Raw genomic sequence first — 16,534 nt, forward strand, 5'->3', positions numbered from 1 at the left:
CTTGAGAATCCTAAAATATTACCCCGTACCAAACGCCACATTAAGGTCATTTACAATCAATTAAGTATTTTTTTTTTAGTTAGAAATGAAATCTAAGATAGGAAAAAAAAAATATTGACATTTTAAAGTTAGTTTAAAATAAAAATGTCTTTGAAAAATCAAGGCATGTATAGAACTTTTTCAATTTCGTATATTGTTATACTTTTTAAATATTCAAATGATTTTTTGGAATATCTTATATTTAGGGTAACATTTTAACTTCATATATTAATTACTCTTTATTGATTATTTTTATTTATTTTACTTCAACTTAGTTTACAAAGAAGATTAAGTGTAAAAATGATTATACTAACTCTAAAATATGCTCGAAAAAGTAAATTGAAACCAAGCACGATCTTAAGGGGGATTTGTTCATATTTAATAGTTAAGGGAGATGTTGCACAATTTTATAGTTTAGAAGGGAATTGTAAATTTAGCCATAAATAAAAAGGGGGAAAGTGTCTTTTTCCCCTAAATCCTTAACAAAATGAAATTTGATTTTTATATATATATATATATATATATATATATTTTTTTTTTTTGGATATTTAGATAGTTAGGAAGGCTAGAGTGTAAATTCGAAAATGAGTTTTTAGCTAACGACGTTTGCTTCTGATTAGAGCTCCCAGCTTGAATCTTTTCTCCCTATACCCTTAGACTTTGTTTGGGAGTTTATAGGAGAATGAAATAGAATGATCATAAGAGAATGAAAATGAATGGAATATATTTAAGTAAGGGAAATGGATGGAAATGAATGAAATGAAATGGAATTAAGTAACCTTTATTGGATGTTTTAAAATAAAGGAATGGAAATGAATAAAATGAATGGAGAGTAAGTAATCTTGTTGGGGGTAACATGGAGGGAATGGAATGAAATCATTTTATGACAATATTACTATTAAACCCAATATTTTAAAATAAATGGTTGAATATATAGGAGTATTTTGGGAGTTCAGTAAAAAATTCATTAAATCTAATTCTATTCCCTCTTATTCCTTCCAATTTCGGAGAATGAAAATTTGAGATTTTAAAGGAATAGAGAGGAATGAATGTTCCCTCCTACCCATTTCATTCCCTCCCATTTAAACTCCGCAATAAGAGAATGAACTTTACACTCTTATTAAAACTCCCAAATAAAAGAAGAGAAAAATATTATAAAATTATTCTTTTTATTCCTCTTTCCAAATGAATCCTTAAGCATGTTATATTTGAGAATATGTCAATTTAACGATAAGACTAATGCCTTAACAAAATGAACTTGATGGTACAAATGTGTCATTTACTCTATTATTTTTTTTTTTGACTTTCTTTTTATTAATTTTGGGCTGATTATGGTATTTGGATGTCGGAGCTAGCTAGGCCTAGGGGAGATGAGACGAGTCCATTTGATTTTCAAGTGAAAACCGTTTGACAGCCTTTGATAAGAGACAAGACGTGTGTGGGAGGTTTTTTATTTTTATAGAAGGTTGTTTTTTTTCTAGGTCCTATGACAACTACAAATAGAGAACCAAACCAACCCAAATTCCTTAAAGCCAAAAAAAAAAAAAAAAATTTATATATTTATTATTTATAGAGACAGAGACGTAATCAGGGAGACTTTATTATTTTCCCATAACACAAAAAAATAAAAATACCAATTCTATAGTCTATGGATTTCTATTTTTTCTCTCTTCCATTATCCAAATCCTTCTCTTTCTCTCTCTAAAATAACTTTCTCTCTCTTCCGATCTCGCCCTGTTTTCCGGCGATTTCTCTGCTGTTTTCGTTTCCAAAACCCTTCGAATCTCTCCTCCAATCCTGTACTATATTTTGATTTCATCATCTTTTCTCAATTCAAATATTTTTTTTTTGTTTTTGGTTTTTGTACAAATTTTTTGATTATTTTATTGTTATTATCGCTTAGGAAAAGGAACCAAAAAAAACCCTTAAAGCTATAATTTTTTTGAGTCTGCTTTGGTTTTGGGTTTGTGGGTATTGAAGATTTATCATTGAAACCTTGTTTTCTCAAAGCAACTTTTTAATTATATTAATTTTATTAATTTGTTGGGTTAATGATATAGAATTTGGAGGTGCAAAAAAGACACTAGAAGTCAAAGACTTTTTTTGTTTGTTTGTTTTTTAATTTTCTGGGTGTTGGTTTTTCTGTGGATTTGGTTGTTTCTGAAATTGAAATTGAATGCTTTTCGTTTGAGGCAAAAAAAAAAAAAAAAAAAGCAGGAAGAGATGGAAACACTTGTGGCCTAAGCTAAATGAGTTGGGGCTGTTTCTTTGTTTCTTGGGTTTTCGGTTTAGGAGAGAAAAACAAAAACAAAAACAGAAACAGCCTGTTGTTATGATTAAGGGTGATATTGAAGAATCAACGATTTTGGTGTTCTGGGTATTGGCTCTTTTGCTCTCTTTGGTTCTTGGGATGAGGAATGATGGTCAGAAACAACAGCAGGGTGGTGTGCCTAGGCCCGGTCGGCCTAGTGGCTTTCTTCCCAGCTCCTTCCGTGCCATATCTAGCTACCTGAGGATCGTGTCATCCGGGGCATCCACTGTGGCTCGGTCAGCGGCATCGGTGGCCTCTTCAATTGTGGATAGGGATGATGATGTCAACCATGATCAGGTATGAGGTGTAATTGGTTTGTTTATTTTCTTATCAGTATTGCCAATTTGATAAATTTGGGAAGTTTTTAGCTTTGCCTAGTTGTTATTTGTTATGTAAATTTCGGAATTTTAATGGAGTGGAAGTCGTATAATATGGTGTTTCATTTATGGTGTATCATGTATGTGAATTTTAGTGTTACAATGTTTGTTTTGGGGTGATTTGATTGCATATTTGTTCTTGTGGAGAGAGAGAGCTACTTTACTTTCTAATTGGGGAAATGCCATTAAATGAATACTGGTTTAGTTTGATATGTTGTTGGAATGTAGAATTGTGGTCAAGAATATTTAGTTGCTTACTGTTTCAGTTTATGGATATTCCTAACTTTGAATATCTTTAATGCAAAACTTTGAACGTGGGAAGGCAATGTTTTTGTATTGTGAGAAGTAAAGTTTTGTTGTGAGTGAGTTTTGTACAGAGGTGATTTCTGTATTCAATTGGGCCATTTTAAGTTAGTCTATTGGATGGGGAAAGTTGCAGTTGCAAATGGTCAGAGCGTTGATACTTGTTGTGCTGTTGTTTTGCGTGAATCTTTGTTTCTTACATTGCAAAAATGATCCTTTGTCAACCCAATTATTGTGGAAAATTTTGATCTTCCTTGTGCGGTGTACTGGGTGATCTACTATGTTAGAGTGTGTGGGAGGCCTTTCCATGTGTTTTGACAGCCTAAAAGTTGGAGTTTTTGGGGTTTATTGGTAGTTCAGAGAGTTATAGATGACCTGCTGTGGTGACTTAATGCTCTTCTTTAAGGATTGGTTGTATCGGAATTGATAGCTGTGTGGTTTTGTGATCAATACATGTGTTTTTGACTTGATTGTTCAGGACACATTTGGGGTTATCGGCTGTGTAATTTAGGATTTTTGTCGGGTGCGTGTGAGGTCATGCTGATTTTTCTCATCCAATGGATTTTTATTTTACATCAGCTAAGTACTTTTTGAGGAATTTGATTGATTACATAGAGTTGAATGAATTTAGCTTTTGTTGGTAGACTTGACAACTTGTTTCTATATAAGAGTAACAATGATGATAGCCATTTCTCTCTTGGTAGTTGGCACAGTTGGAAACTATTTGAGTGGTGGCAATGATGATAACCAACATTAACCATAGTTTCTTAATTGGTTAAGGTCATCACTGTACATATATATTTTTTTCCTATTATAATTTATAGGTTGCATCGGTTGATATTAGTGTATGTGCTCGTCTTTTAACCTTTTGTTGTGCTATTATGAAGGTTAGTTTAATAGTAAGGAAATAAATCATTTTCTTGCTAGATAAAACTATGGTGAAGTATCTAATAGATTATTAATTGAGTTTATTTTAATTTCAATGTTCTGTCCTACATTTTTAGTTTTCAGTGCTGTGATAGTTAGTTTGTGGGTGTAGAAATTAGGGAATTATATTAATAACTAGATTTTGCATTTGTTGCTTATTATGCAGTACTGATTTAGTGGAAAAAAAATCTAGCCTAATTTATTTTTATTTCTGTACAGTAACATTGAACATGACATGAATTTGGGAAATATGGTTTCTAATAAGTGTGGACTGTCCTGACTTAAACCTTAAATAAGCTTTGTTTGATGATTTTTTTTATTGCATAAGGATTTTTATTACAAAAGAACTACCTAATGCATAAAAATTTACATAAGGTAGCCTAAAAAACTTATAAAAATATATCAAATATTACAAGCAAATGAAAGCGGTGAACTCTGTAATAGTGCTAGTATCACTAAGACCCAAAACATTTGACCATGAACTAAGTTGTCTAACAAAGGAAATCTTTAACTAATACTCAATTTGAGTGCAGTATGTTTACTATTGTAAACACATTTTACTGTACTTTTCTTATCAATAAAACTCTTATTACCTATAAAAAAAAAAAGAGATCTTTAGCTGAGACTCCAATACGTCCACACCTTCAAAAGCGTGGCGGTTGTGCTCCCTCCACAAAATCCACACCAAAGGTAATGGAGCTATATTCCACACAGCAAAAGAACGTTTTCCAAACCAGTATTGCCAACCAACCAGTAGGGCCCCTGCTGTATGCGACATCACCTAAATGAACCCAAAAATTCCAAACACACAGCTCCACACTGCATAAAAAAATTACAATTGAATGGAAAATGATCCGCTATCTTCCCCTAAGAAGCACAAACAAAACCCCTGGTGTGTCTGTGTCCAACATGCGTTCTTGTCGGACATGCCGAGGACACTTCTGCACAGTGTGTCCTAGTTATGATGGGAGAAAAAAAAATTATTGAAAAATAATTCTTTTAATTTCCAATATGTTTTTAAAGATTTTGATATTTATATATTTCGAAAACTTGTAAATAAACACAAAATATAAATATTCCTACAAATATTAAAAATATACCTAAAAATATATTAATTAATTGTGGTACCCAACAACCAACGTGTCTTGTCCTAATTTTTCTAGAATTGACATGTCACCATGTCTTGCATCGTGTCATGTCCGTGTCTGTGGTCATTATGCAGTGGAGTTTCTGTAAAGTATTTATTGAGGTTGAGCAATGGCAAGTGCCTTCCGCCAAAAGTGGCGGGTCACGGGTTTGAGTACGGGAATAGGCTTGTCCAATAAATTGGATGTAAGGCTGCGTACCATAACCTCTCCTAGACCCTGCAAAAGTGGAAGTTTTGTGCATTGGGTACGAACCTTTTGTTTTGTTCATATGTAGCATGGTGTAATTTTCACAATATAGCTAATAGAAGATCCTATGGCTACCAAGTATATGTCATGTTATCATAAATCAGGGGGGAGAGATTAATAGAAAGCTTTCTGTTGATGTAGAAATGATTATACAGAACCCGAAAAAATGATTTCGAATTCTCATGAAAATGGATGTATACTTGCAAGGCATTTGCACCTACAATACATGATTATGCGATCTTGAATGTGGACTTGCAATGCGTGTGAGTTTGAGGTGTTTTTAATCTGTAATGAAGATTAATTAATTTTATGAGTTGTGTTTTATGTTTTTTTTTTTTTTTTTAAATTTCAAAATTAATTATAGATTATATTTGGTTGGAAATTTTGGACTCAATATTTTATTTTGTCTTGATAATTTCACATTGAGTAGATGATATGTTCATGATATAGTTGAGTCTTATCTTGCATTGATGTGTGTGTGTGTGTGTGTGTGTGTGTGTGTGTGTGTGTCTTATCTTTTTCAAAGTGAGAGATACAAGAAGAGATGACCGATTTCATGTTTTTCTTGCACATTATAAAGGTGAATTGGGCTGGATTTGACAAGTTAGAGGGTGAGGGAGGTGCCATTCGGCAAGTTCTCCTGCTGGGCTACCGGTCTGGTTTCCAGGTGTGGGATGTTGAGGATGCAAATAATGTCCGTGACCTAGTTTCCAGACATGATGGTCCTGTTTCATTCATGCAAATGCTACCAAAGCCAATAGCATCAAAGAGATTACAAGACAAGTTTGCAGACAGCCGCCCGCTGCTAGTAGTTTGTGCTGATGGGTCCCTTTCTGTAGGTAGTAACATTCAGAACGGGTTAGCCACTCCTTGCAATGGGAGCATCCCAAACTACAATGATTCAGTGAATGGAAGTTTTTTGCCTACTGCTGTTCAGTTTTATTCCTTGAGATCTCAATCTTATGTTCATGTCCTAAAGTTTAGATCAGTTGTTTATTCTGTAAGGTGCAGTTCCCGAGTTGTTGCTATTTCTCAAGCAGCTCAGGTATACTTTCTTATGTATATTTTCTGAGCATCCTTATCTTCTGCCTAATCAAAGTGCTAAAAAGTGTTGTGAATTGCAGATACACTGCTTTGATGCCACAACCTTAGAGAGGGAATATACTATTCTTACAAACCCTATAGTTATGGGGCCTCCTGGTGTTGGAGGCATAGGGTATGGACCTCTTGCGGTGGGTCCCCGATGGCTTGCTTATAGTGGAAGTCCAGTTGTAGTCTCAAACTCGGGGCGTGTCACTCCACAACATCTAATGCCTTCTGCAAGCTTTCCTGGTTTTCCTTCAAATGGGAGCCTGGTGGCTCACTATGCTAAAGAATCAAGCAAGCAACTTGCAGTTGGGATTGTAACCCTGGGAGACATGGGCTATAAGAAGATCTCCAGATACTGCTCTGAGCTTCTACCTGAGAGTAATACTTCAGTGCAATCGGGGAGTCCTGGCTGGAAAGGCAATGGAACTGTTAATGGCCATTTAACAGATGCAGAAAACATTGGAATGGTACATGCTTTTCTCAAGTTTGTTTTTGCTTTGTTTCTTTACCTAGGTGAATTAATTATATTGCATAATTACCAATAAATGAACATGTGGCAACTCTGTGGAATATCATGCTGCTGTGGTATTTACTAGTACTTATTTATGAACTGACATTTTGATGGTCCTTCTTCTTATTGTTTTCTTTTGTTTATCAGGTCATTGTCAGAGATATTGTAAGCAAAGTTGTTATTGCCCAGTTCAGGGCACACAAGAGTCCTATTTCAGCGTTATGCTTTGACCCTAGTGGCACCCTTTTAGTTACCGCTTCGGTCCAGGGCCACAACATAAATGTTTTCAAAATAATTCCTGGACAGCCAGTAAACTCCTCTGCATCTGATGCTGGTGCATCTTATGTACATCTTTACAGACTACAACGTGGTTTTACAAATGCAGTAAGTGTTGGATAAATGTTTCGTGATTGCTTCTCGGATATCTCATTGTTATTGTCTCGTGCTTATCCTTTTTTTGGGGGGTTTTTTAGGTCATACAGGATATTAGCTTCAGTGATGACAGCAACTGGATTATGATTAGCTCATCAAGGGGGACAAACCATTTGTTTGCTATTAATCCTCTTGGAGGATCAGTAAACTTCCAGTCGGCTGATGCTAGTTTTACCCTAAAAAATAGCAGTTTGGGTGTTATGACTAAGCCAGCAGTTCGATGGCCACCTAGTCAACAGAGCCTTTGTGCAGCTGGTCCTCCAGTTACACTTTCGGTTGTTAGCAGAATAAGGAATGGAACTAATGGATGGAAAGGCACTGTAAGTGGTGCTGCAGCAGCTGCAACAGGAAGGATGAGCTCCCTTTCTGGGGCTATTGCTTCATCATTCCATAATTGCAGAAGCAATGCTTTATTTGTGGATTGCAGCTCTTCGAAGGCAAAGTACCACCTTTTGGTTTTTTCTCCTTCTGGTTGTATGGTACAATATGTGTTGCGAACATCAACTTGTCTAGACCCAACACCTGTTGTGTCTGGATTAAGCACTGGTCATGAGTCAGCACCAGAATGTGATGCAAGATTGGTTGTTGAGGCTATCCAGAAGTGGAATATATGTCAGAAACAAAACCGAAGAGAGAGAGAAGATAATATTGATATATATGGTGAGAATGGGAATTCAGACAGCAATAAAATATATCCTGAAGGATTGAAGAAAGGAAATAGCATCTATCCTGAAGCTGGGGGTGTATTCATGAAAGCAAAAATCACTCCTGAGGAGAAACATCATTTCTATATATCAGAAGCTGAACTGCAGATGCATCAGCCTCGGATCCCATTGTGGGCAAAACATGAGGTATTTGTGTTCTGCTGGAATGTAATATTGTGCTTGTTCAATCATGCATGCATTTGTTTGATGTCTGACATCTCCCTTGTTCTTGTAAATTTTCTTGCCAGATATACTTTCAATCAATGTTGGTGGAAGGCACCAAAATGAATGAAGAAAATGCTTCCAGGGGAGAAATTGAAATTGAAAGGATCCCAACTCGCATGATTGAAGCAAGGTCAAAAGACTTGGTTCCAGTTTTTGACTATCTTCAAACCCCCAAAATCCAACAAACAAGGTTCACTAGGTTTTTATGATGTCTATTTATTTTACATATATTCTGGTTGTGGCTGTTGCTTATATATAACATTGCTTTTCCATTATGTTTTAGATGCATGGGCACCTGATTCTTTACATTATCATACTAAAAAGACTTAATCTTAGATAAAGCTGACATATGGTAATTATATGTTTTGTTTAATGTTCCAATGAGCTCTAGCTTATATAGCTCCTCCTACTTATAAGAATGTTATAGAGGGGTTCAAGATCCTCTGAGTGGGTGTGCAACTTACCAATAGAATAAAAATCATATGATTTTCTTAAATGTGGACAGTAATTTCTTTTGCTTCTGATGACTTTGTGAGTTGTCTTTTCTGCACAATAATGAGGCTTGTACTGAAATTTTTGGGTACCATTTCTTGTGCCATACAGGAACCCTGTTTTAGATTGCAATACCAATGGGCGACTTCAGCATCAGAGGTCTGGGGTGTCTGAAAACGACAGGCTTTCATGCAGGGGCAGCTCTGGCTCGCTTGACTCTATGACTGACAGTGCCGCTGCAGTGGCAGAATTTCACAGTGCCAGTGAAGAAACTGAATGTAATGGTCCTCGGATGCCAGTAGGAACCAAGGGCTTTGTAAATAATAGTGACAGCCCAAAAACAAAGACTTGGCTTGAGACTGTAAATAATAGAGAGAGCTTAAGAATAGAGGCTCAACTCAAGTTTGTACATAGTAACAAAGAAGGCCTGAAAATGGAGAATCATTTTGAACATGAAGGTGGTGAGTTTGATTAGAGGTATGTTCCTTTTTTGGATTACATGGAAAAATGAAGTTACTGAGAGCATTGATTGGCAATAGTATATATTATTTGGAGAAAAGGCAATAGTATATGATGATTATTTCACAAACTTTCATTTGCTTGTACAACCTGAGTACCAAGCCTTTGGGGTGGTTTTTGTACAAATAGTGAAATTCATTCTGCCTCATTGTGATTTCTTTTTAGTCACATTTGAATTAATTTCCCTATTTGTTGCTGGCAGTTTTGAGTTACACTGTCCCTTTTCTCTCAGGTGTGCAGATATTCTTTCTTCTCCAGTGGGGGTTTATTAACAGTGTTAATATGATGGGTGGAAATTTAGAGAATAGTGTGATGCGGAATTGTGGATACTATGTTGTTGGGATCTCGTCTACTCAACTTTGTAAATAACGTCTGGTATATTTTCTCAATAATCAGATGTAATATGTACATAATAGCATCATGTAATAACACTCTTTGTCACTGCTTCTTTATTCTATTAATTTAATTTTATTATGCTACCACTCTTTTGGCATTTCATCAAAGATGAAATACTAGAGCAATGTGTGGGTTCGTAATTTCTGTGTGTCTGTTTAATTGGGTTTCTTCCTGTTCTGCGATGGAGTTTCTAGATTCTTTAACCAGTCCATCTTCTTACTTATGGACTGAAATGTGGTGTGTTTTGTTCCTCCAACATCCTTCAATGGGTTATGGGGGAAAAGGGTCGATGCTTCTATGCGTTCAGGTAATATTTTCTAAAAGTTGTCAAAGATGATGTGAAAAATATGTTCGAAGGTCATTATCTGTTTGCACCCAAGCAACAGTGCTAAATATTCAACGAAAATTGCTTGTATTTTCTAAAGTAGGAGATGCAATGAGAGTTGTCATTAACATGTTAAACAAGGAGGCAATGAGATAAGGACAGTATTGCAGGGTACAAAATTACAAATGAATAGGATGGCTAGAACAGTAAATTAGGCATAGGATCTAAAGATGCCTAGATCTAGAATTATAGGTTACACATTTACATTGACAGGACACTCTATATAATGCTTCAAAAGCATGACATTGCACCTTTTCAAAATTTGCCTATCAGAGTCTTTGATATAAAGGAAATTCTACTACCAGAAATTTTAATATTTGATTAGTCTTAGCATATCCGTATAAACAAAAAATTAAATCAAAACAAAATTCAACCAACATCACACAATAATTTCGAATTCTATTATGAAAGATTACGCCAACAAAATTCCATTACGAAAGATGTAGATTACAAAATTTAGACTCTTACTAAAAGCCTAGCTCAAAACTCTTTCAATCTTAACTTATATTTGACTTCTTAATATACTCATTGGTGTTCTTAGTTCTCACACTCCAGTCTATATATACTACAGTATTTAAAAACTAAAATGCAACATTTATTGTTACTGTGCTCATGTTAAGTAACATTAGCAAAGCATTATAGTTCATCTGGTGGCTCACTTCAAACACAATTTGGTTTACTTTAGTCTATTCGGTCCATTTTAGTCTTTTCTATCCAATTTTGTCCATATGGTCTATTTCAATTCCTTTGGTCCAAGTTGGTCTGTTCAGTTAATTTTGGTTCACTTTCCACCAAGTCTTTTGTTTAGTGTGGTGTTTGTGAGTTGGATGACTTGGATTTAACTTTTAACTTTTAAGAGCTTTTATTTCTACCTTGTGAAGTTGATGAAAATGACATGATTTCTAAGCAGGGGCGGAATTGGACCTTTTAACTTGGTCTCAAATACTATATTACCATACAGATATGAATACGGCGGTAGAATATGATTTTTTTTTCTTTGAATGTTAGATGTGATCCCATTTTGTTATATAGATAGTATATAATGATATAATGTTATTTTATTACATAACATAGTTTAAGATAATTTGGTGTTTACAATTATACTTTTATTTTGAATATTCTTATCATCAGCATCTTTTATTATATGAATTTGCTATTCTCTCTAAAAAAAATAGGTGAATATGAAACTTCAAAAGTATATTATTTGCATCCAAATAAATAACAGAAAAAAAAAAAATACTACAATTAAATATTTAGGAAGATTATTCACAATTGCCTATCCGAAAATTTTTATGCTTGAAGTCAAAAGAGAGGATCTGATATATATTACTTGCACAAGAAGATAAATGTTTTTATAGGATCTTCTTTAAAGAAGAAGAAACCATGAAAAGGAAAAATTAGTAAAAAGTGGTAGTCAACATCTGGTTGGGGAGGGTTGTCTAGAAGGAAACTTGCAACTTATTTATTACTCATACTTGCCGTAGTTCTGAAAATTTGATATAATGTAAATTCTACAACAACAAAAACAAAAACTTTAGTCCCAAATTTTTGGATTCAGTTACCTAAAATTTGTTATAATTGGAAACTCTACTATCAAAATTTCAATTTTTGATAGAATAAGCCTATCCATATAAACAAGAAATTAAAACATACAACGATTTCAATACTGTTGAGTTAACTTCATGGGGACACCAACAGGATTCCATTATGAAAGATACTGATTAATGATTACAAATTTTAAACTCTCATTGAATTTTATAACCCATTATGCCTAACTCAAAGCTTTTTCAATCTTAACACACAAACATGAAACTCAATAATTCTGAATTCCCAATACATGCATCCAGCACCAACCAAAAAGAAAAAGAAAAAGAAAAAAAAATCCAAGTACACGCATTGGTTTTCTTTTCTCACACTCTAATAATGAACAAACTCTCGAGCTTATGGTATTATCACACTTAAGATAATGAACAAACTCTCAACTCACTCAATGAGTCTTCGTTCAATTTTCAAACACAATCACCATGGCAACTTAGTTCCAAAGCCCTTATTTAGACCAAAGCCACTAAAAATCCCTCTACTAATTCCAACTACCTTGGATGGAAAAAAGGCAGCAGACTTGATTTGGTTTGGTCATCATCCCACTCCAAAGCATCCCACCATTGTGAATCTCCTTTTATTTCTTTCATGGTACCTGCATTCTGGTTAGTAAGAGGTAGCCTTCTGAGATGTTTGCACCTAACGACTTCTACCTGCTCTAGACACGGCCATGTCTCTTCGTGTCTACAAAGAGTTATCAATATGGGAAGGTGCTCCAATACCAATTGTCGCAGGTTTGGAACAACAGGATCTGAAGTCCTATTCTGCCCTGAATCACAATTAAAGAGCTCATCTATGTTATCACAACGTGTTATTCTGATTACTTCCAAGTTTGGTAGGGTCTGAATAAAGGCACCACAGGAGATAAGATATTTCATCTCAGAACAACCTCGCAATTCAATTGATTTTAGCTTATGAAATCTTAGCCCAAGATGACCAGCCAGCTCTGAAATGCTTTGTAGGCCACTCACAGCAAAGAGCTCAAGTACCTCTAAGTTTGGTAGTAGGTCACAGCGGACAGCATATCCTCCTCCTCGCCCTATACTGATTGTACAGTTGCAAATTTTAAGTGACTTTAAATCAGAAAAGCTGGCAGCACTTTTAATAAAGTCTTCAAACATTTCAGTCAGCATCTGGCAACGATCTGAAAGCAGATAACTTGAATTACCCCAGTACCACCCAATTGATTCTTGTGAGAGATTAAGACCATTCATATCGCTAATTTTGTTATGTGTTCTTAGTAAGCCATTTGTTTGGGATTGGATAATCTGAAAATGAAATGTTCTTAATCTTTTTATCCACGAAGGATCTTCAGATCTGTCACATGGGATCCTATTCAATGTGAGGGATAAGTCAACTAATCGATTAAGGGATATGAGCTCTTCAAAAGTTGCCTGTCCGTCTTCCTCTCCCTTCAAACGGAAACGAAATCCACTATGTGACATCTTTAGAATCTCTAAACAAGACAATCTGGATATAATTCCGGGTCGAATGGTTTTTAGCTCATGTATGTTGGATATGTTTAATTGCCTTAGCTGGCTCAAGGTTTCCACCTCTCTTGGCAATTCTGTGATATGAGTGTAACTAAGATCAAGGTTTTGAAGTTTACTAAGCATTCCCAGTGGGGGTAGTTCTTCAAGAAATCTGCAGCTGCCTAAAAAAAGAGCACGAAGGTCATTGAGTTGAAGCAGAGATTGAGGCAATGACCGGATGTCAGTTTCACTGAGATTTAATACCCTAAGTGCTTTAAATCCTTGTAGGAATGTCTCAGGAACTGTGACAAGGGTACGATTGTCTTGTAGTAGAAGAGTTGAGGCCTCTGAACATTGTATCATGGAATCAGGTAGCCTTGTTATTTTGTTATTCATAAAAGAAACTCTTTTGAGAGAATTTGAATTTAAAAACTCTCCAACTGAAATCTCACTGAAGCCCATCCCTGAACGAACAAGGGATTTACATCCATCCTCTTTAGATGATGATATCCATATAGCAACATCACGAACAACGTCATGCATCTTTACAGTGCCCTCACGGCCACCATCTTCCAACAAACAAGAGTCTTTGAGATTTTCAATTAAAGTTAGTCCTCTATTGACTGAATCCTCATAATTCTGTCCTTCATCTATCAAACCTTCTGCCTTCCAGTAATTTACTAGTTCAATTATTTCAGTGGAAAAATCCTCAGGAAACAAAGAGCAATAAAGGAAACAAGATTTTATGTTGTTACCTTCTAATGAGTCATAACTCCACTTCAAACGCTCGAACACCTTAGCTTCAATGTCTTCTGTAGGAGGCACTGATCTTCGCAACTCTGTTAAGGCATTTTTCCACAGCTCGACCTTTGACTTTCTTCTCATGGCAGCTCCCATGGTGATGATGGCCAGTGGCAATCCGCAACCTTCTCTTGCTATTGCTTCTGCAAATGGCTTAATTTGTTCCAAATGAGCCACATCCCCTGCCTTTTGACTAAACAATTGCCATGCTTCGTCATCACTCAAAACCTCCATTTTAATTTCAACATCAGTCATCATATTCCTACATACTTCCATATGTCGAGATGTCAATATGAACTTCAGGTCGAGGGACACCCAAAATGTCCAATTCAATTTCCTCCCAAACATCATCTAGAATGAGTAGAAAATTTTCCTCTCTCTCAAGCCTTTGATAAAGTCGGCTAGCCGTTCCCTGCACGCTTTCTTCTATCTTAACCTCCAAATTCAATCTCTCAGCTATCCGTGTCTGGACATTTTAATGACCAAATTCCTGGTAACGGTAACCCAAATGATGATGCCAAAAGGCTGCGTAGAAGCATTCTCAAGCTCATTGTTCAAGTTCTTAACCAGAGTAGTCTTGCCTACTCCTCCCATTCCCCAAATACCAATCCTCCGGACTTTGTCATCATGCAGTACCTTCAAAGTTTCGTCTAAATTTTTGGATGCTGTTGTTTGACCCTGAATTGAAGGTCCAGGAATATGCTCCACTGTTCTGGGAATTCTAGTAGGATAAGCCATACCAGATTCGAAATTTCCAACTTCTAGAAGCCTTTTTATCTCTTCCAGTATTCCTTCAACTTCGTTGCTTTCTCTGTACCGCTTACTGCAATTTAAGAAACATGCAGAAGGCTTCTTTCCCTGAATTGGATTGACTCTAAGCTGAAGTTTTTCGACATCCTCAAGCCAAGTTACAACTTGAGCTCTGATTTCGTTTCCTTCTTTCTCATTTGCTTCCTTTTCATGTTTGACTTCTTTTATACGATCCATAAGGCTTTTCATCTCCTTCTCAACAGCAGCAATATTTGATTTCAGATTGACAGTGGTCTTGATCTTAGAACCGACACAGCTACATAGAAGATTGACAGGTTTTGTCACTAGTGCTCCAACAACCGCACCCACCACTGCACCCACCACTGCACCCACCGCTTCCATGCCGGAAAAGTTTCTACTTGAGATGCTGGAAGCTTAAAATAATTCACAGGCAAAGAGCTGCACAATTATACACATTTTCACTACCTTGCAGCAGGCAAAAGGATGCAATAAATTCTATCAAAACAAAGCCAAGAAAGGACGAGATAAAGCGTGTAAGAGGTTGTTGTGTCCCATGGCCAAATGGCAAATAATTCTGAAGTAGTTGAAGAAGTTTGAATTTGAATAGAATTCTAATAAAATTATGCAATAGATTAGGATGGGGATTAGGATTTAATTTCAATTTGTATTTACATTTAAGTAGGAGTTGGATCTTATGTTTTAGGACTTGGTTGTGATGAAACTGATCTCCTTACTAGTATTTATGTACGTAGGAATTATGAATGAAGCAAGCAAAAAATTAATAAAAAAATGTCTATTTGCTCTCTCAAGTTTAGGAGATTGGTCATCTCGAATTGATTACACTATCTTTCAATTATCTCAGTTACAACAGAGGTACACTAAAATTAAATATAAGAAATTCATTCATACCTTGTATAATTTGGGATGGTGTCACAAACTTAAGGTGGTAGAAAATCACACTGATCGCCACCCCCTCCTCTTTGATGCATACGCCCCTGTGACTTTTTGAAGAAGACAGAGCCACGCAAAATGCCGTCCCAGTTTAAGTTACTGCTGAACCTACAGTAGAAACCAGCCCAGAAGCTTAAAGAATTGAAAGTGATCTAATGAAACAAATCTAAGAAAACCATTATGCAGACTTTCATTAAGTGCACCTTCTCAGTTATGAGAAGTAGCTAGTAGTTACCATATTTGCTGGCTCAATTATTGCTTTTGCAGTGGGGAAAAAGTAAACCACACCAGAATGGCAGACTCATATGCTTAGAAATTTCAAGCTTAGTCCCTATCATTTAAACGTCATTTGGGCCATATTTGGGTCCCATAGCTGATAGCTCCATTAATTTCCTCCAGTCCCTTACTCTTTGAAATTAAATTTTGATTGGTACGTAGTAAAAGTTTCGTGGTTGAAAATAAGTGTAGTTTTGACATACCCTATATGGTTTGATGCCTAGCATGGAAAACAAGACTCACTAATTTGAAGTACAGACTACAGAGAGCTCAGAGGACCATGTCAAGCATATGAAATATGGATTTGGACTTTTATTAGCCCAATTTCTTGATCACTAAAAGCCCATAATTAGATCTTAAGAAATTCAGAGATAGGAACACTACTGATGTTGTGACGGGGGGAAATTTAGAAAGTAGTGTGATTCAAAATTGTGTGGATACCATGTTAAATGACACTTGAACTTTTCTCAAATTAAAAACTTGTCACAAGTTAAGGCACAAAAAATTGGGAAGTAGAAAAGTAAACGGGCAGTGACAATTGCATGAAATCTGGTATCCTA

The 16,534-nt window shown here is 35.7% G+C and overlaps 1 protein-coding gene and 1 pseudogene across 2 annotated transcripts; one reads left to right on the forward strand and one right to left on the reverse strand.

The window, feature by feature from the left end:
• Positions 1-1,674: 1,674 nt before the first annotated feature.
• Positions 1,675-9,826, forward strand: LOC142639139 (autophagy-related protein 18f). 2 transcript variants are annotated; one of them, XM_075813250.1, is made up of 8 exons: positions 1,675-2,647; positions 5,932-6,396; positions 6,476-6,907; positions 7,099-7,335; positions 7,425-8,234; positions 8,336-8,511; positions 8,916-9,281; positions 9,556-9,826. In XM_075813250.1, the coding sequence occupies exons 1-7, from the start codon at positions 2,372-2,374 to the stop codon at positions 9,277-9,279; spliced, it is 2,760 nt and encodes a 919-aa protein (XP_075669365.1). In that variant the 5' UTR covers positions 1,675-2,371; the 3' UTR covers positions 9,280-9,281; positions 9,556-9,826. The 2 variants fall into 2 exon arrangements, with proteins under 2 accessions (XP_075669365.1, XP_075669366.1); XM_075813251.1 differs by having other exon boundaries at positions 8,336-8,502.
• A 2,019-nt stretch (positions 9,827-11,845) lies between these two features.
• LOC142638839 (disease resistance protein At4g27190-like) lies at positions 11,846-15,899 on the reverse strand (annotated as a pseudogene).
• Between the last annotated feature and the right edge of the window lie 635 nt (positions 15,900-16,534).

The sequence above is a fragment of the Castanea sativa genome, chromosome 6, assembly GCF_040712315.1.
Source record: "Castanea sativa cultivar Marrone di Chiusa Pesio chromosome 6, ASM4071231v1".
NCBI lineage: Eukaryota > Viridiplantae > Streptophyta > Magnoliopsida > Fagales > Fagaceae > Castanea > Castanea sativa.

What these genes read in the sequence shown, in the direction of transcription:
- LOC142639139 (XM_075813250.1), top strand. Translation starts at nt 2,372, where the DNA reads ATGATTAAGGGTGATATTGAAGAATCAACGATTTTGGTGTTCTGGGTA. An exon ending in CTATTTCTCAAGCAGCTCAG is followed by an intron (nt 6,397 to 6,475) that starts GTATACTTTCTT and finishes TGTGAATTGCAG; the next exon opens with ATACACTGCTTTGATGCCAC. An exon ending in CATTGTGGGCAAAACATGAG is followed by an intron (nt 8,235 to 8,335) that starts GTATTTGTGTTC and finishes TTTTCTTGCCAG; the next exon opens with ATATACTTTCAATCAATGTT.